This window comes from Genypterus blacodes, unplaced genomic scaffold (assembly GCF_046128005.1).
Source record: "Genypterus blacodes isolate CSIRO-AG114 ecotype Tasmania unplaced genomic scaffold, CSIRO-AGI_Gbla_v1 ptg000094l_1, whole genome shotgun sequence".
NCBI classification, from domain to species: Eukaryota; Metazoa; Chordata; class Actinopteri; order Ophidiiformes; family Ophidiidae; genus Genypterus; species Genypterus blacodes.
Genome location: NW_027466898.1, coordinates 1,115,125 through 1,135,000, shown reverse-complemented (window position 1 = coordinate 1,135,000; position 19,876 = coordinate 1,115,125). Strand labels below are relative to the sequence as shown.

General features: G+C 41.6%; 3 protein-coding genes across 5 annotated transcripts in view; 2 read left to right on the top strand and 1 right to left on the bottom strand.

Annotated features, from left to right (window-relative positions):
* Positions 1–756, bottom strand: part of znf341 (zinc finger protein 341) — an 8,789-nt gene extending 8,033 nt beyond the window's left edge. For 2 of the 3 annotated variants that reach the window (XM_076159353.1, XM_076159354.1), the window contains exons 1-2: positions 732–750; positions 294–422 (exon numbers count right to left, since the gene is read on the bottom strand). In XM_076159353.1, the coding sequence (XP_076015468.1) occupies positions 294–396 (103 nt within the window). In that variant the 5' untranslated portion in view covers positions 397–422; positions 732–750. Of the gene's footprint in view, positions 1–282; positions 423–731 lie in introns of all 3 variants that reach the window. The other variant, XM_076159355.1, reaches the window with a different exon arrangement.
* A 136-nt stretch (positions 757–892) lies between these two features.
* e2f1 (E2F transcription factor 1) lies at positions 893–10,477 on the top strand. Its single transcript, XM_076159305.1, has 7 exons — positions 893–2,203; positions 2,710–2,809; positions 4,046–4,265; positions 4,380–4,532; positions 5,442–5,556; positions 5,662–5,944; positions 6,736–10,477. Exons 1-7 carry the CDS (start codon positions 1,949–1,951, stop codon positions 6,975–6,977), a joined length of 1,368 nt encoding a protein of 455 aa, XP_076015420.1. The 5' UTR covers positions 893–1,948; the 3' UTR covers positions 6,978–10,477.
* A 364-nt stretch (positions 10,478–10,841) lies between these two features.
* On the top strand, positions 10,842–19,671 carry LOC143007827 (protein-glutamine gamma-glutamyltransferase 2-like). The gene is made up of 15 exons (XM_076159304.1): positions 10,842–10,898; positions 11,955–12,137; positions 12,843–13,079; positions 13,227–13,345; positions 13,552–13,680; positions 13,765–13,942; positions 14,193–14,337; positions 14,540–14,643; positions 14,749–14,988; positions 15,142–15,198; positions 15,747–15,803; positions 16,211–16,420; positions 16,685–16,845; positions 17,333–17,472; positions 19,281–19,671. The coding sequence occupies exons 1-15, from the start codon at positions 10,859–10,861 to the stop codon at positions 19,441–19,443; spliced, it is 2,163 nt and encodes a 720-aa protein (XP_076015419.1). The 5' UTR covers positions 10,842–10,858; the 3' UTR covers positions 19,444–19,671.
* Positions 19,672–19,876: the final 205 nt, after the last annotated feature.

The following is a 19,876-nucleotide window of genomic DNA, read 5'->3' as shown; positions in this document are numbered from 1 at the left end:
ATGTATTTATTAACGACATGACTTCCCTACCTTACTGTAACATAATGAGAACATCTTAAAATATTCTCAGTTTCGTTCGTCTGCCTTTAATGAATCTATTTGTTTGTTTACAATCACAGGCACCCTCCCCTCATAAGGAATATCTGAAGGATTATGTCCAAACAAAGGCGTTTCAGGGGTTTGTACAGACTTTTCTAAAGAGCTAAATCGTAGCCTGAAATATTTACACAATAAGTATTTCTATAATGTTTAAATAAGTCGTAGTGACGCGTATATACACACATTATTCCTACCTTCAAGCACTTCAAATATAGCCTGCGCCATCTTGCAGCTCGCCAGCTGAGGGATCGGTGCTCGATTACAACATGCTGTGTGTTGAGATGACGGTGCTTTCATGTGTCGTAGGAAAAGCCAATTGAGCACTAAAGTATACGTAAAAAAACATTTTGAGCGTTCTTCAAAAACATTTGCCGCAGTAATTTCCCCATTAGTCTTATAGGGTGGTATAAACTGTGCTCCAACAGAAATGCAAATGTGATTAATTGTCAACAAAACAAGTTGATGTTTTATTTGAGTTCCGAATAACTAACTGACTGACTGGCTAAAATACATTAAAAAACATTAGAAATTATGCACAGTGGGTTTGATCCAATTCAACCGAACAATATACAAAGTTTCAAGAACAACAATATTCTCAAAAAAACATAATTTCCCATGGGACTTAAACGTACCTTGGATCGACAAAATTTCTCTCGGCAATATGACGGGCAGCTATTTGGACCAATCACAGGCCTTACGGCCCGCCTTCCAGAGGAGCCTACTGATTGACCAATGGCAACCTCGGAATGTGAGCACGTGTTGGTTTCGCGGCAAAAAAGATTTCGCGCGAAAACCTTCTAAGCCTTGTTTAGATGTAGATCAGCTGGGACAATAACAACAATAACAGTGGATAACGGGGTCTATGTGGCGCCTTGACAGAAAGGATTGTGGCCGACGCGACAAGCAAAAGGACCATAGAGTATCGACTTTAATGGATATTTTTTATGCGACTGTTTTATCTCCCTCTTATTTTCAGTTTTGTCGGACAGCCTCCTGCGTGCCCCAACAAAACGAGGGGGTTGAAGAACTGCGACTAATCACTTAGCTAGCATGCTAACCTGTTCTATATTTTTACAGTCATCATATCAGTGTTTACTTCTGAAATACCTATTGCTTTTGTGTTTGTGCTCTCAAAGATGCTTTCTCTGTTGTGCTACTGCCGTTTGCATTGTGAACGATGTTTTATTTAGTTAGCTTACTCTATTCCGACGAGCTGGCCGTAAAGTTGTACTAACCGTCTCAACACAACGCCGATTTTAAGTCGTGTGGAGAAATGATAATGATCCGTAGCGATAAAATGCTACTTTGACGGCTGCTGTGAATTAGTTAACTTGCTTCGGTGTTTGTTGACTGAAGCGAAGCTAAGCTAGCTGGTTAGCAGGGTGTGTATGTGTTCATGGCAGTATGTCCAGGCCTCGACCTCTTACTGTACTGACACAAGTCACGAAAACAAAAGATTAGCTCGCTAATGTGCTAACCTAAGCGTTTATTACCGAATCGAACTGCTTGTTATGTTCGCTTGGCAACACATCAGCAGCTTCGCCTCAATTTAAGCCTAAATACCTACATATGCATTTTGTAATATTTTCTGCTTTTTCCAAATTTCCTGTTTGGCTGAACATCCTGTTTAGCTATTTCATCGTCAACCTAAGTCTATTCTTAGCACTTAACTTGCATTCATTTGACTACTTTGTCTGAAAGTTAGTTTGTAATGTATGTAAACAATGGTCAAACTGCAAGCAAACTTTTAGGAGCTCAAAGTGTTGTTCCACACTTTCAGTATGGAATATGAGTGTTGATACTCAGTCTCAGTATACAGTATCTTAGTTGGACACTTTGAGACACTGCCATGTCAGAGACTGTAATAACAGGACAGACGTCAGAGGATCTGTTGGCCGACTTTGAGACTCTGCTAACGTCTGGGAACGTTGAACTTAGTCAGGACCACCAGATAGTGATCATCTCCAGCCCTGCAGATGAGGAGCTCCACCCAGGGATCGTGGCTCCCACCAGCACAGGGGAGATCCTCCTGTTTGCCACACCACAGGGGTCTGCTGATGTTGGGATCCAGGACAAGAGGCGGCCGGCTCTGGGAAGACCTCCGGTGAGGAGAGGGCGTAGTTGGGGTAGATGGGTCAAGGAGAGAGAAAGTAAAAAAGCTACGAAGATATTCATAAGCATCAATTCAGTTATGCAATAGTAGTTGTTTCATGTTTATGCCCAATGTTACTGAGCCTTCATGTGCCTCCTGTCATGTAGTGGATGGGTGAATATGCCAGTTTGTGTATTTGAAGAACATTGTGCCTAAGAAAACGTGACAATGTTGAATGATTTAAATAATTCAAAGATCTGCACCGATAGGTTCTGCTTGGACCGAGTTGTTTAATACATTCATAACCTTTTGAGCAATCCTGCTTATACACAAACAAACCACTCAACAGTCACAGGTGAATAGATATGATTAGGTAATGATTATCTGTACATGGATACACTTCTGTCTGGTATAAAGCGGTGAAAGTGCAGCCACCTGTTGCAGTTTTCATTCTCATCCTGTCCTTAATTGTGTTTCTGTCTAACACTCCAACCCTCTGTGTATTTTTCTTTCTGCAGGTAAAGAGGAAGTTGGATCTAGACAGCGACCATCAGTATGTCAGCACCACCCGTACATCTGTGGGCCCTGCCCCACCGTCTACACCTGCCCCTCCCAGAGGTACACATGCATCGACCAACAGATCGTCACACTTTGTACTTTCACTGCATAGCAATCAAATAAGAACCAACTTGTATAACTCTTTAAGTCCTGAAACCCTTAAGTCTAGTTCAAGCATTGCAAACTGTTTATACAATAAGGGAGCTAACAGGAGCGCAAAACGGCAAGAACACAACGATATACTTCAGAAATTTTTGTCTGTAAACAGAGAATGCACACTGCTTACAAAGAAGGGAGATTAAATTAAACTTTTAAATTCATGTGAAAACTGATGAAAGTGAAAATGAAAGATAACGCATGCCTCTCACATGTCTGGTTTGGATTGAATTGAATAGAATTATTTTGTACATTTGCCTGTTGTCGAGTTTTTGTTGCACCCTGACTTAATATCTAAATACAATTCTGTAACTCAATACTGCTTTAAAGTCCAGACTGTTAGTGAAATGTAAGCAGTCAGCTTTGACTGCTGTTTAAGTCCATTATAATGGCCAACTAAAATCATGTTCCCAGTCCAATTCTCTGCTTATGTGTCATTGTAGAGTTTCCCTGTGCACTGCTTTAAACACAGCGGCGATACTGACTAATGAATGGACGTCTCTTTAAACAAGAATGTGCTCCAAATTTAAAAGACTGACCTTAAATGTCATCGTCCTTGCTTCTATGTTAGCTGGGGATCTTTTTGTTGCAGGTCAATGACCTCTCTCAATCTCTCCTCATGTTTCTTTTCTTTCTACACTGTTCTGTTGGCAACAGAGGCTTAAATGTCCCCAAAATACACCAGAATAGCAGTTTAATTTGCATATTAATCCTCCTATGTTGAATGCAATAAGTGGCGTTATCACAACTAAGATATGATTTTTCACGGAGATACAAGAGGAGCGGAGCAGTAACACTCCAGCACTGGTAGTCTGGTGATACAGACGGTATTTTGTTGTATTATTCTCCGTTATGAATGTTCCTCTGGAGTTACACACACAGCTCTACCTTTTTAAATCTGCTTTTGATTTATATCTGGAGCAGCTTGTGTAACGGGGGCATCACTAAGGCGCTGCTCCTGGCCACATTCTTGGTTTTTAAGGCCTCAGCATGCTTCAGGTGAGGTGCCTGTCGGATCACGCAGCGTTTTTCAGACCGTCGGCTTCGAGGCTGCAGCTGACATGTAGCGATTGAGCAGTTGAGTTGAGGTGTGAAACGTTGTGTTTTAATTTCTCTCACCTCTCCTTCTTCTCCCTCCAGTGCCTCGAGCCCTAACGGAGAATTCACGCTACAACACCTCTCTGAACCTGACCACCAAGCGCTTCCTGCACCTGCTGTCCCAGTCGTCGGACGGCGTGGTGGATCTGAACTGGGCCTCGCAGGTCCTGAATGTGCAGAAAAGGCGGATCTACGACATTACAAACGTGCTGGAGGGAATCCACCTCATCTCCAAGAAGTCCAAGAATAACATCCAGTGGCTGTAAGAGTAATATCTGAAGATTAATGAGCTTTTTGTAGATGAAAGGTGCTGATCTGTATGAAGCACTGACCTGCCTCGTCAAACTGATAAAATAATCTCCTGTCTTCTCCGTAGTGGTAATCATATTGACGGGTCGTTAGTAGCCCAGCATAAGGAGTTGCAAATGGCGGTGTGTGACCTCACGGCAGCTGAGGAGGAGCTGGACAAACTCATTACCAAATGCAACCTCCAGCTCAAACTGCTCACAGAGGACCAACAAAACAAGAAATATCCTTTTGACCAATATCTGCTGTTCTCAATTATGTCCAAGACTCATACGTGGTGCATTTGTGCAGTCCAATATCACAGACAATGTCTTGAATAATATGTACAGATCTGTTGAAACGTGCCTTAAGGTTGAACACCAATTGACACGATGGCTGCTTCCACTGGCCTGGTGATGCTGTGCAAAGGTTAATCAGTGTGTTCTTCCAAACCTCAATGAAGCGTTTAAAAATGTGCATCCATTCTGTCAAAGTGAAGCATAATGGCATTAGGTTACAGTGTGTGCAGGAAGAGGTATCACAAGTTGTTTTCTTGGACTTTACCAGCCTTCTTCAAGTGCAAAAGCTTTAAGTACAAATTAAAAACAAGGCAGTCTGTTATTACCTCGATTGAACGAGACCAGACTCTAGAGGTCAGATCTGCTTAGTTCTCGGGACTTCAGGCCCAGCTATGGTGTTAGTGCACAAGGTCTCGGGGCAGTGAGTCAATAGTTGTGTTTTTTTTATAAACCCACAGAATGTAAAACAAAGGATTTGGTATAAGTGGAGCGATGGCCGGTGTCACATGCCTTGTACCGCTGTTTTGTGGAGAAGAGCTTCAGGCCAAAATCGGCATGCATGGGTTCAAACTTAAGCTTGTGGCTGCGGTGTCGTTGCAAAGTTAAGAGCTGTAAAGCTAAATATAAGGAAGCAAAAGACCACAATGACAAGAACGGTCTCTACGCACAATTTATGACCAAATGGTGGTCTGGTTTTCCAATCAAATGCTTTTTTGCCATTTAGCAGTCCCACCCACTCCCTCTGTGGCTTTCATCAGAATCTTAAACAAACAACGCTGTGTCGATTGTGTCAGCGTTATGTGTTACACCCATAACGGCAGCATTGTATTCCTTAATCACAGCGTGTGTGTCACATTGGGGTATGTACGCTGCCAGGACTTGAGGAAGTCATTTGATTCGCCAGACCAGTTGGTCATGGTGATCCGAGCTCCGCCAGAGACGCAGATGCAGGTTTCCGAACCCACCGAGGTACAGCTCTTAAAATTCATCCCTGTTTGAGATTTTGTGTGAAAGGTCAACCACATTTTTACACGACAGAGGTGATGTGCATGTCTTGTCTTTTGTGCGTCGCAGGGCTACCAGGTGTCGCTGAAGAGCACGCGGGGTCCCATCGACGTCTTCCTCTGCCCAGACGACAGCTCCGGCGTGTGCAGTCCAGTGACTGGAAGTAGTCCCTCAAAATCCCATGGCGATCCCAGCCCGACCGCGTCCCCCACACAGCACCTCCAGCAAACACAAGCCAGCGCCTCCGCGTCCACTTTGGAGGGAGACCTACCGTCACCGGCGTCCACTTCATCCACGGCGACCGCAACCTCCCAGCAGGATCCCTCAACCCTGGTGTTGGGTGCAGACACGGGTGAGTTGCGTGATGTAGGCCCTGATTTTCCACACTACACTCTTTTGATATTGCCAGTAAATCCCCTAGATTACTGTTCAGAGAAGCTGTCTGATGGATGCCTGTCACAGATGCTGGAGAGAGAGAGAGAGAGAGAGAGACGGAGAGAGAGAGACGGAGAGAGAGAGAGACGGAGAGAGAGAGAGACGGAGAGAGGGAGAGAGAGAGAGAGACGGAGAGAGAGAGAGAGAGACGGAGAGAGAGAGAGAGAGAGACGGAGAGAGAGAGAGAGACGGAGAGAGATAGAGAGACGGAGTGAGATTATGCCATTTGAAGTAACCTACACAGTACAGACAAGAGGAGTTGTAAGGCTACACGATGTTCATTTAATTTAGACATTTTCTTCTATCGCGGCAAACAAGTAAGCAATGAAAGATTCGGGGCGCGCAACAAGAGGTAGCATGTTTATCAGAGTTTCATAACGCAGCACTGATGGCGTTTCCTCCAAGGGGGTTCAAGCCTGATCTGTGGAAAAGGTTCTGAACTAGGTTTGAACCCACAACAAGACGAGATCTGTTACACTGCGATAATGTTAGTGTGACAGTTTTTAATAGACTGTATGTTGCTTTCCTTTTAGAATTTTCAGTTTGAAGCAGTAAAAGTGCCGACTCATTCATTGATTCAGACCAGAAAAACACTTCCTAATAACTTCTTTCCTTAATTGTAATTAAATTGTATTATTCAAAATGAATTCATACGTCTTATTTGTTGCCGTTAGATAGTGCTTATCTCTCAAGCTTTTTTTCTTACAGAATCTCTGCTGGGTAGCGACCCATTTGCCAACTTTGGAGGCATGCCCGATTTTGATCTTTCGCCCCTCTCGTCGGCCGACTTCCTGAACGGAGACGCCCTCCCGCTACCCTTGGACAGTTTCATCAACCTGTCACCGCCTCACAACCACGACTACCACTTTGGACTGGAAGACCACGAGGGCATCAGTGAACTGTTTGACTGTGACTTTAGTGACCTGTCGCGGGTTTTGGGGGACACATAGAGGAAAAGAAGGAGGAGAGAATGATTGTGCGAGCCTCAGCTGGAGACTCTGCAGGAGGGTCGGTCTTAAAGTCTTAATGGACAAAGCACGCGTAAAGTTTTGACTGGGAGTTGGGGGGAAATGTTTTGTGTAGTTGTAGTTGCCCTTGATTTTCCCAAATAGCTCCTCAACTACTCCCTCCAAAATTGTACCATAGCACATTAATAGCACTTCTCTTTGGCCATTTTAGACAAAACCCTAGCTTCAGCATAGCTATTTAATTTATTTATATGAATAATTTTTGCTGTTTTGTAATGAGCAAAGTTTTGCTGTTGATATTTTACCCAAGTGGATTGTGGGGATTGTGCAGGTGTTAATGTGTGGGATATGGACTCATAAGGCTGGTTTCCTTAATGCAGATTTATTAACATTATCTCATATGGCTGGTTGCACAGACAAGCCTGGTATCTGGAATGGGCCATTTCCTCCACAGGGGGAATGTTTGCTGTCCAGGCGTTTGGGCTGAAGCAGCTTTCATGAAACCAGACCCACAGATACAGGGCCTGGTTTTCCAAAAGCATCTTGAAATGTAAGCGCTAGTTATTTTCTTCCTCTTGGATGAAGACAAAAGTCTTTTGAAGGACACAACATTGGTAGAGGCCTTTCTTTCATTAGTTAAGTATATGTACTTTCTAGTAGACGTGCAAATGCTCAGATGAAATCTTACGTGCTACTCAAGAATGGAGATTGGCTATGGAATATTTATAGTGTCATCATATCCTCCTTTGATAATGGGCCACTCTGTAACCGTGTAATTTATCCTTCCCATCAGAATTGGTGAAGCTAGAATTTAGTTCACACCACAAACAAACCTAAACGGGTTCATTTGCTGGCAAAGTGAACAAAAAGGAAAGTTTAAGGTGCTTTTGCCAACCAGACCCTCATCTCTTTGCAAATAAAAGCAGACATAGGGGTGTAATGATGTTTTGAATAATTGTCACTTTTCACGCTGCCTATTATTTCAATGAATGATTTGAGTTTAAAGGGGACATATTGTACTTAGTGTTATTTTCTCCAACATGATAATATTTGATTTATCAGTGAGTATGTCTTCACATTCAATAAGCAACATTGCCCAGTTAGACAAACCCATAAAACGCTGTGCATAAGCCCTGAAAGTTTTTGAGTTGTTGCATTCCTTACAACGTGCTGAGGTCAACGTGTTTCACACCTTGTAAGGTGCCCAAGACTTCTTATCAGGAATGACCAAACCAATCACAGCAGGTCACAGAGATCGCTGTGTTTATCTGCTCAATAAAACATTACAAACATAGAATGTGTTGCCTTTAAAAGCTATCTATCATGTCTGAAGGATTATGGTGAAACTGTGGCATGGATGTGGTTTTGAAGAAAAGGCAATTAAATGTAAAGGTCAGGCTGTCCTGCTGTTTGTGTGGAGGAAACCAGGTAATAGACTGCTGGAGTTATGGCAGCAGGTAAAAACTAATAAGGAATCTGTTGTGTTAGTTAGCTGCGCGTGTGGCCGTAGTCTCAGGTGTTTGGAGTAGAGCAGGTCTTGTGTGATAGTGTATTGTTGTAGATGCATTGCGAGGTTGTTATGTAGGTTGATTTTAGATTATTTGTTGGTTTCTTAACTTTTTCCAACCAGGAATTCAAGCAAGAAATTGTCACTGGCATTTGCGGCCTTATAGGTTCCTTGCAGGGAAAAGCCCTGCCTGACAGCTCCTGGTCCCTTATGCATTCTGTCCTCAAGTGTCCCAAAAGAAGAAGTGTGTCATTGGTGAATTGAGGCACAGCTGCATCCTTGTTTTTACAAAGCTAATCAGCGTGAAATAGATGTAACTTCAGGTTCAAAACAGGGACATCCTGTTGTTGTTCAGTATATGCACTTAGTATCATTGCAGAGAGTTAATGTTCATGCCTTAAATCAATCACCTCGACTCGGGGGGTGTCACGTGTCCTGACTTATCTTCATCTCACACGATCAATTTCTTCTTCCTTTGTGTCGCCTAACGCCATGTTCTAGTACCTTCGACTATGACTTGCTTTGGTTGATTGTATTGACTGAAATCAGAAGCAATAACAAAGTTTTTCACTGTTAACTGTGCTGCGGCATACCGTTTATTATCTGCATCCAAACTACGTCCTTGGTGTTCTAAGTTACTTTGTAAGCTAACAAGTCTTTGTGTGTTCCTGAAGTGTTGTGTTTTAGTGTGTGTGTGTGTGTGTGTGTGTGTGTGGATAAAAGTGATATTTATTTAAGAGGGTGTTCATAGAAAATTTTATTTTTTTGTTTTATTCCAGGGGTTTTTAGACCATTTCTGTACTAGATAGATCCAAACTGAATCCAGCCGAAAAAGTATGTGTTACGGGAATGAAATGACAGACAGCATTGCTTAAGTGAGGTTGCACATGTATGGCGCTTCTGAGTGTCCTTTGTTTTTACGTAAGGTACATGAACTCCTGCTCTCTCAGTACGTTTACATGCACGCTAGTCTGTTTATACGGCAATTCAGACAAGAATGTCACCATGGAATGAATAAGATTCCATGTTTCACTGCATATTCATGACATAATCCTTAATCGGTTCAAGAGGTATGCATACACGACACTGAATGCTTACCCGCCCATTGTAAACTGATGAGAGTTTACTTTCTTGAGTAAATCGCCTCAGGTTAGAATAGAAATATTCACGTGCATGTAAACATACTGAATCCATCCTTAATGCCAATGTCATTTGGAGGACGGCAAGGTTTTCAACCCACAGCAGTGTAATTCTTAGGCTTATTCTAATAGTGCATATATTCCTTGGAATGTATCGGATTCAGTTTTTTCCTGTTTGTTTTGGTCTTTGGTTTGATGTTTTATGTGGCAGCTGAACTGATTCACATTATCTGCTAAATGTGCAGTTTGTGTCTCTGGATTAAGCTCACAAACTGGGTGCCTTGTTATGGACGTGGAGGTGTTAAGATTCAGATCAGGATTTTTGTGTTGTTGTGTTGTGTTTTGTGTGAATTTTTTAGGGGTTTGATTTTTGGAAAACGACATTTACACCAGGGTTGGAATCGGTTCAGCTTCAGTTAAAGACAACCCCGATGTGTTAAAAAACAAGTCATGTTTTTAGGAAATCGTGCTTTCTTGCATCTGAAGCATTTATACTGTATGTGCAGTGGATACGTGATTTCTTAAAACAAAAAATGAATCAAGACAGACAGTAATTGCTGTACCAATCTGACCTCTCTGCTCATAATAATTATCAAGAATTATTTACTCCAAGCTCCCATTTACTCTTCTTTTGATTTAACTGAAAGTGAATCGACACCAACCCCATTTCAGTCACTGTTCGAAAGGAAACTTTCCAGCTGCATAACAATCGCATCATTCGTTTTTAATGCTTTTCTTCAATTATGTTTGTGTTGCTGCATAGCTTACTGGGTGAATGAGAAACATTTGTACTTATGGAATTATGAATGGACTCGGTAAACCTTTTTGTATCAAAATCCCTTTGAAAAATAAAAAGCTAATTATTTTGAATTAATCAGTCCCAGCTCCAGGTTTTGTTTTTTCTAGAATGCAAAGATGATAATGACATTTTTTTTTTATTCAGTATAATGGTATTTATTTTGCTGAAACTTTCGATTCCCAGTGAGATTCAGTGAGACGCAACATTGCACAAAGGACTTCATGCCACAGGGTTAATAATTATTTGAATGATTGTTAGTAGGAATTGCAGCTATGGTCCACTGTGTGAAGAAAAATGTCCTATGTGCAGTGGATGGATGCCACGAGAGAAGAATGGAGGGAGTGAGATGTTATCTGTGGGGTGGGGGTGGAGTGTCTTTGACATTCTTTCAGTCACTTACAATACCTGCTGTCAGAAAATGGACTGCATGCAACACACACGACACAACATCGCAGCAGGTGAGTTTGAAGTTTTCCAAAGAAACAGTTCTTTCTTTTTTTGAAGCTGCCTCAGATACAGCAAAGAAGAGGATGATTTCATGGCCCTTGTTTGAGGTTTTAAACAATCAAGGCTATGTTTTTTTTGAGTGTATGATCCCAGTTCTGCAGACTGTCAGCTTTCCCAAATCAGCAGAAATTTCATTTGTTTAGGCATGATCCGAGTAAATATCAGGCGTATTTTCTTGCAGCTTGCTGAGACATTTGCTCAAACAACTTAACTCCCTAATTGTTCCATTTAGATTTTTTTTTTTGAGTCTTTGAATCAGATTTGTCATTCATTGTCTCATTTAATATTGACATTCTTGCTTTAAAATTTGCATATTTCATTGAAATCGTGTTTTACTGCCACAGTTGCGAGTAAATCTACCAAGGCAGGTTGTGGGATTGTTTGAGTCAACGGAATGTTTTCATGCTTCAGTATGCGGCCAAGAATGTCGGCATGAGTTGCACAATGTGACCAGGGTTTATTTGTTGTATTTGTCATATCTGTCATACCAGGCAGCACAGTTGTAAAACATGTCATAGGAGGAAAAGGAAAAGAGTTACAGTGATTATGGTAGTACCTGCAGAAAATATTGAGGTTGGGGGCGCAGATTGGGCCAGAGAAAGACATTACTGGATACATTTTCAGACCAAACAAAGTGAGCAGCAGTAAAATCCCTTGAAACTGATAATTGTCACTATCTCATGTAGGTGTCAGGATTTTTGATATAGAGAAGTAAGAGCAGCAGCAATAGAAGCTCTGCCATTAGAAAGCAATGCTGCAGCCATAGTGTCGTAGTGATATGGACAGAATTTCAGTCATTCTGTTATATAATATGATATACAAGATCTGGATTTTGTTGGTTGTCAGTGGGGTGGTTTTGAGGACAAAGAGTTCTATTATTTTTTATTGATCTATATTTCTCTTTTATAAGCAGAGAGAAAGGGAAGGAGCAAGAGGTCAGATTGGATCCAGGGACCACATACCAGCTTAGATAGATTTTCATTGTAGGCTTAATATTTTTTTTCCAGACGATTGCCGACTAAAGCATGTCAACTTTGAGGTCCAGGAGAACCACAGTTCCCATGAGACACTGGGTCTCTCCAACCAGCTCCTGGTGGTGCGCCGAGGGAAACCGTTCAAACTCACCCTGCTGTTCCGCAGCCGAGCATGGGACCCTCACACTGAGAACCTCATGCTGGAGGTTTGGCTAGGTACCAAAGTCTGGTAGTGTTTCAGCTTCAGAGGCTTTTACTTTTCCACATTTGAAATAATCACATCTGGGCATCTTTCCCTATCAATACATCATCAATACACACTTTGTGTTGCAGCAGCTATTATTATTGCGATTCTATGTCTTCACCGTGGATCATGTTCATGAAAATATTGGCTTGTGTTTCAGAAAGAAACATGACGGGTGAAAACATAGAGGATGAGACGACATATTAGCACAGCACAGATGCAGAGGGATAGAAAAGGACAAGACGGAGGAAAAGTGAAGAAGTCAGTCGACCGTAACTGTATGAACAATAGGAAGTAACAGAGCAAGTCAGGAAAAGATAAGGACACAATAAAGGGAGCCAAAAACGAACAAAAGATCCGGAGTAGAAAATATCAGGGTAGAGCAGGAGGGAAATGCCTAGAACAGGACAAGACAGAAGAGGACAGTTAAGGACAGATAGGACAGGGTAAACCAGACCAGGACAGCTCAGCATAGTATGTGAAGACAGGACTGGACATAGAGGAACAAGAGATAACAGAAACAGATGAGGACAGAAAAGAAAATGACAGTTAGGTGGAAAGCAAACCTGGACAGATGCAGCACATGATAAGACGGCACAAAAAGATCAGTCATGTCCATGTCCAAGCAATGGTGTCCCCCATACTATACAGTCTCAATGTTATCTTTCACTGTGCAGGTGATCTATCAGAGAGGGTCCCAGTCCAGTTCTTTGTGGCGTGGTCAGACTGCCTAAGCTGGTCAGCCCAAGTCTACCCAGGGGACCTGCACCAGCAGTCGGTCACGGTCCATCTCTGCTCGCCTGTCCTGACCTCCGTGGCTCTGTATGACCTCCTGGTCCACATAGAGACGAACTGGGGCAGACGGAGCTACAAGGTCGGCAGCTTCGTGCTGCTCTGCAACCCCTGGCTTAAGGGTTAGAAAACAACTGATAAGCATTATTGATTATTGAAGCTCCACAAAAAACATTTCTTGATCACTTGTGGATGCAAATAGATTTGGTAGGTTGTGTTTTATGAGGCAACAGTGTTCATCAATGTGCCCCTTGTCTTTGTTATCTCAGAGGACCCGGTGTACATGCCCCTGGATGTCCAACTACAAGAATATGTCAAGAGTGATTTTGGGTTGGTGTACATGGGCAGCAATCTAAATGTGTGTAAACGGCCCTGGTCATTTGGTCAGGTAGGTTGAAAGTAACAAGCATGTGTACTCTACCCATGACACATCAGAGGGAAACCTTGTATTTTTGATTTCACTACATTTATCTGATGATATCACAAGTTCTTTTGATGTTTGAGTATCATTTTACCATTTCAGCACAATAATGTCCATGTATAATCAGAGCATTCTTTGCAATGAGGAAACTAAAGGTATGTTTCTGTGCACAGTATGAGCCAGGGGTCCTAGAGGCGTGTCTGAAGCTCCTGCAGGTCAGTCCACAGCACCTCAATGACAAACAGAGAGACTACATTAAACGGGTAGACCCGGTCTACCTCTGCAGGGTGGCCTGTGCTATGGTGAGAGAGTCAACTCCACATACTGTATGTATCTACAGAGTTGTAGATGAATATAGCTCAGACCTCCGTCCCATCCTCTCCAAGGTGAACTGTAACGATGACCTGGGCCTTGTGGAGGGGAGGTGGGATGGCAGCTACACAGGAGGTGTCAATCCCACAGCTTGGACCGGCAGTGCTGACATCCTTCGCAGCTGGGTCTCATCCAACTGCAACCCGGTGCGCTATGGACAGTGCTGGGTGTACGCCTCAGTCCTCTGCACAGGTACTGTATCATCATGTTGTTGTTGTTGTTGTTGTTGTTTTGGCACCTATAGAGTTCATTCATCAGCAACATAAGGGCAAGGAGGTCAGAAGTATGGGTAACATAAAGGATTTTGTATGGGTGCCACGATATCCCACCTTGATGCATTTTGTCTACAAAATGACAAGAACCATATTGAACAGCATGTGACGTGTGTTCCTGACCATTAAGATATAAGAAAATTTAGATGGGAAAATGGCTTTCATTTCAGTGATGAGAGTGTTGGGAATCCCCTCCAGAGTGGTGACCGTGTTCAACTCAGCTCATGACACAAATGGCAACCTGCAAATTGAAGAGATTTACTCAAGCAAAGGGGAGAAGTGTGAGAAGCTCGGCTTGTCCAAGGACAGTATTTGGTTGGTGTCTTTTAAGTTAAGCTTGTGATGAGTCTGTTATGAACCGTTTACTGTTACCAGAGAAGATAGAACATGAATTATATCTGCATGCATGCAGTGTTTTATATACGTTTGTACAATGTGAGTGGGTTGGATTTATACCATGGGTGTTATACAGGTTTGTGTGTCCGTCAGTATATGTTTGCTTGTTCAACACTTGTAGGAACTTCCATGTGTGGGTAGAGTGCTGGATGAGGAGACCTGACCTTGGTCCAGGGTTTGATGGCTGGCAAGTAGTGGACCCAACTCCCCAAGAGAAGAGTGCAGGTGGATACTCAAGAAGGCGCTGTTTGATATGCAGTTCTAGGCGTGCACAGTCAATCAAACCAGACTGACGGGGGAGTTGATCATTAACGAATGATCTCTCTGCAGGGATATTCTGCTGTGGTCCTTGTCCTGTGGTTGCCATTCAGAGAGGTTGCCTTAGTGTCCCATACGACACCTCGTTCATCTACGCCTCCGTTGACGCTGATGTTGTCCGACTGATTGTGCGTGATGGGCTGGTGGTGGGGAGGACGGTGGACACCCAGTGGGTAGGACAGCTGATCTACACCAAGAGCATCGCTTCAGATATACCAGAGAATCTGACTTGGGCTTATAAGAGCAAGAGAAGTAAGAGGGTGTTTTCTGTCTGTGAAGCTTTTTTCTATTTTACTGAGATTTGCAACTATAGATGTTCTTAAGAGACCCTTAGACTGAGTTCTCCACATGTAATGTACATACATATTGAATAACACAATGTTTGTCTATTTCCTTTCTTTGTAGGGGGGAATCCAGCAATCAATCTACAGCAAAATATAATGAGCAAAAGTCAAACTTTATGTAAGACACCACCATCAGCCCTACTCCTTGTAAAAACTGTACTTAAAATGTACTTATTGAACTTATTTTACAGGTAAATGATGACAAAGACAGACAGAAGTGAGGCAATAGTATCAAAAGTGACTGTGACAACATTCAGATGCACATTATTAATTGTGATTTCTGTTGACTTGTTTATTCCATCCAACAATTCTATCTCACACACACACACACGCTTGTGATTGTTTAGTTCTGTAAAATGCTGACATCGACATGTAACACACCGGGTAAGAAATGCCTAGTGATCAAAATCTGACATGTCAGTATACACAAAAGTGCTGCATGATGGTTGTAACTTTGGAGAAACAGTGATCGTCTTCATCATCTTGACTTTCCTTTATTGGTTTAGTATGTCTCTGACAGACTGGACCAATAACCTGACTAGTATCAGTCTCAGTTGTTACACTCCAGGCTTAAACCGAGCTCTCAACATGTGGTCTGGCTATAAAACACATTTTCTGCTCTATTGTTAAGCATCTTTTTCCTTTTCTTCTCTCCTTTTATTTCAGTAAAGGCAGCTAGATCACATCCTGACATTTTATCCAATCCTCTGCAAGGCGAAACAAGTAAGTAATCTACAGCTACATTTTAACAGTGTGAAAACATCATAACTCAAATGCCACAAGCAGCATTCAGGCTTTCCTGTCCTCATTCTCTGCTTGTCTCTCTCAAAATTGTGCCACAACATAGAGACGTGTAATTATTAACCTTACACAAAAGCATAACAAAATAGAGTCTGTACAAAAACAATATTGATCTGTTGTCACTTTTGGTCTAGTCCTTCACACTCATTCTGGCCTTTCTGTCAGGATTTAAGAATTTCAAACTCTTGTGTTGTTGCAATATTCCTGTGATGTGAAAGTGCTCTTAGATATTGGTCATGGTCATTATGTAAATGTAAATTGTAACAATAGTTGTAATGTAACACCTGAATCCAACATAATTCTTTCTTCATCTATTTGAAATATTGCAGGGATGTTTTCCAGTTTGGAAGTGTCCCTAAACATAGACAGGGTTCCATCAGCGGGCGAAAGCATCTGTGTGTGTGTGACGCTCACAAACCGAGCAAACTGCCACCGAGTGCTGAAGGAGCATGTGAACGCTCAGCTGAAACAGTATGACAGCAGCCCGCAGGAGAGCTTCTGGAAATCCCAGCAGGAGCTGCATGTACAGCCAGGAGAAGGTACAGCTCTCTGAGTACATGATGGTGATGATGATGATGATGATGATGATGATGAAGAATATTTCTTAAATTAAGACACTGTTATTTTATTAGGTTGTCTGTGTTCAGATCCATAACGCGGTAGCATAGTATACAATTACAACTACAACAACAAACTAAACGATTTTAATTATGTTTATGTAACACATTTAATTATGTGTTAGTATGTCAAACATTGTATCTGATTTTTTGAGTTGCTTCTTCCATACTTTCTGTTCTTTTCAGTTTTGACGCTCCACCATGTCATCTCTCCTTGTAAATACGAGTCTGTCCTGGGTGGCGAGGACATTGTGAATGTGGCAGTAGTGATAAAGGACATGAGGACCAAAGAAAGAGTCCTGGCTACAGAGGAGTTTAACATCAGCTCACCACAAATAATCATCGAGGTACAACAGCCATTCTGCATTATCAATGAATTTACTTAATACTTACTTAATTTACTGCATCTTCAGAAATATCATTTGGGGTACACACGAGAAAGATAGAGATATCTTCCCATCTGTGTCCATATTTGTCTCATTGTAATACAGAGCAAAAATCTAAATTCACACCAGAGAAGCATTCAACAGCGAATCTGTGTAATATAGTTAATAAGATAGATCTATGTAATATGTCCATTGTGAGGCAATATTCACTTCAGGACACACAGAAAAACAAACGCTGGAAGATGGATTTGGATGATAGCAATAATAGCAGTAGTAGTTAGGAACTTGCCTTGGACTGGAGCTGGAATAACATCACCCACAATACACAGGAGGATTGAATGTACACCAATATGAACGTCCACCTTCACTTTCTCTTGCAGTCAACATAAATCATCAGTCTTTTACTAATTGTCTGTCTCATCCTGTAACTGATGTGGCTGTCCTACAGGTTGAGGGGGGAGACAGAATCCAGATGAGGAAGGAGTGTATAGTCCATGTGTCCTTCACAAACAAGTTTACCAAGACTCTGTGTGGAGCTGTGCTGACTGTGGAGGGATCGGGCTTGTTAAAGGGCAAACAGCAGACCAGGTACTGTATTTCTACATTAAACAGAGTACAAGAAATCATCTTAATCATCATCTGTAATTATGAGACTCTGGCACCTGGACACACACACACACACGCTTGTCCTTCAGGTGTTAGCTGTAAGTGAGACGCGGTTTCTTGTTTTGGTATTTGAGGAATGCAGCTTAAGAATGTAGTTCGGTGTGTTTACTGCTGCTGGAATCCGACGGTCATACCATAGGTTTGTAGCTCATCCACCAGCATTTCAAGTGCGGGTTTCAGAAATAGTGTGAACTTGTCCACAATGTACTTGGAGTCAAATGGTCCCATCGATGAAATAGGATTGGAGGTATAGGTCACATACGTTCAAAAATGTCTGAAGACAATCAAAGCAACAAAAGCTCCTCTAAAAGGCATTTTGAACAATGACGGAGGCGAAAGAAAGAAGGAGGTTTTACCAGTTATTACACTTTATTTAAACAATCACTTTGATGCGTTGCTCAAAGCTGTATTCACACATACAAACCTCTTCCCACAGCAGTCAGCAACTTGGGGCTAAACTATGGACCCTCTCTGATTACTTTCACCCAAAATGCTTGAGGGATGACAAAGTTCAAATTCTGTGAATTCTTTCCTCGCTCAAGCTCAACCAATAACAAAACATTTTTACAGCCATATTTTCACATGCTTTCATAATAATAAAATAATCAGAAAATAATAATCAAAACTCTGAAATTGACACAAAACAGAAACTTTCCAATTTCACATAAAGTGATACCAGATGGAAATACACACCACAGTACTTAAATATGCCACTTGTGACATTTATGTGAAAATGTAAATCTAAATGACATCTTTCCTCGCTCACGGTTGCTGGTGTTTTTCATGTCACTCTGCTATGAATGACAAAGTCTGTGTGCTGAGAGAGACGGTCTGTCAATGTGTTCATGTTTGTCGCATGTATGAAGTGGTTTGGTGGTTTCTGTGCAGAGGATTATGTGGAGAGTTTAGAAAGAAGTGAACACCATATTGGGAAATGCGGAGAGATGCATGTAAACAAAACCTGTAAGAACATAGTCGGCATACTTATACCAGGACTGGTCATGGACCATGAATGATTAACGAAAATGTATAAATAATGTATGAGACGTACAATTGTTGAGTGTGATTACTTCAGACACTGTGTGTCTGTCTGTGATTGTACAATTGTTTGGTGATAATCAAACCATATTTGATAACCAATTAAAACAAAATTGTGTTATTTCCAATGCCTGTGATTGTGCAGATCTTCAAATCTCATTACAGAAACAATCAGGCCATAGAACTTTGTTTTTACATTTCCAATTCTTAAAAAATGTTGTTGTGGAATCAACCTTTCCTTATTGCACATGGTGTAGTCCACTTTCAACAGCAGATAGGAGTCAACAAGCTAATTAGAGCTCAGACCCAAGTGGAAAATCTAGTTAAGAGGGTATATTGAAGTGAACAGTATACTGAATACTGTGATCATGAAACTAAACTTTTCTTTTCACAATGAAAATGGGAAAAAGTGAGTTTTGTAAGCGGAAAATGTCTGAGAACTTTTGGAATCATTAGTGGTACAGATACAGCATGTTGTTTGTGATACAGATACTTTATGACCGTTTTGCACTATTAGTTGGCAAAACTCTTTTTGCTAAAGGCCTGCTCCTTTATTCTACAGTACAGTCTGTTGTTAGTAGCAAACTGCTTTAGAGCAAATCAAGAGCCCCCTAGACAGCCTCAGGGGTGCACTGGAGATAACCTCCATGTGTCTGTGTGTGTGTGTGTGTGTGTGTGCGTGTGTGTCCTAGATTGATGCTACTACAGCCAGGACAGAAGATAGAAAAGAAGGTGTCCATCATGGCCTCCTCACCTGGGACTAAACTGCTGATGGCCACTTTCTCACACAACAACAGCCTATCCATCATTTCCAGAGGCTTCCATACTGTCTCTGTTATGACTGAATTCTATTAATTTTCCAAATGTTCCTTTTTCCCATTTACATTTAGTTTTTCAGCATATCACTATATTTTGTAGGAGTTGTTTGGAGTTTATATAAAGTTATTAACCCGTGACCTTATACATGAGAAGACTTGAAGAATTCCTGACCACAATGAAGCACTGTCATGAATTCACTGTGCATAAATTGTATGAACGTCATTTTATACCCTTCAAAAACAATAAACATGCTTTTAACATGAATTAATTTGGATTTCATCACTGAATTTGAGAGCTGTGTTTGATAGCTGTTAATTCACAGAATGTATTTTTCTGTGCTGAACACACACATTTCAGTCCTGCTGAGATGTGGATATAGCACAATACAACCACTAGATGGCAGCATTGAAGCATCTCAAAAACACACAAAACACTTTATTCTGTGTTGTGGCAAATAACTCTTGAGACT

What these genes read in the sequence shown, in the direction of transcription:
- e2f1 (XM_076159305.1), top strand. Translation starts at nt 1,949, where the DNA reads ATGTCAGAGACTGTAATAACAGGACAGACGTCAGAGGATCTGTTGGCC. An exon ending in TACACCTGCCCCTCCCAGAG is followed by an intron (nt 2,810 to 4,045) that starts GTACACATGCAT and finishes TTCTCCCTCCAG; the next exon opens with TGCCTCGAGCCCTAACGGAG. An exon ending in AGGTTTCCGAACCCACCGAG is followed by an intron (nt 5,557 to 5,661) that starts GTACAGCTCTTA and finishes TGTGCGTCGCAG; the next exon opens with GGCTACCAGGTGTCGCTGAA.
- LOC143007827 (XM_076159304.1), top strand. Translation starts at nt 10,859, where the DNA reads ATGGACTGCATGCAACACACACGACACAACATCGCAGCAG. An exon ending in ACGACACAACATCGCAGCAG is followed by an intron (nt 10,899 to 11,954) that starts GTGAGTTTGAAG and finishes TTTTTTTTCCAG; the next exon opens with ACGATTGCCGACTAAAGCAT. An exon ending in GGCCCTGGTCATTTGGTCAG is followed by an intron (nt 13,346 to 13,551) that starts GTAGGTTGAAAG and finishes TTCTGTGCACAG; the next exon opens with TATGAGCCAGGGGTCCTAGA.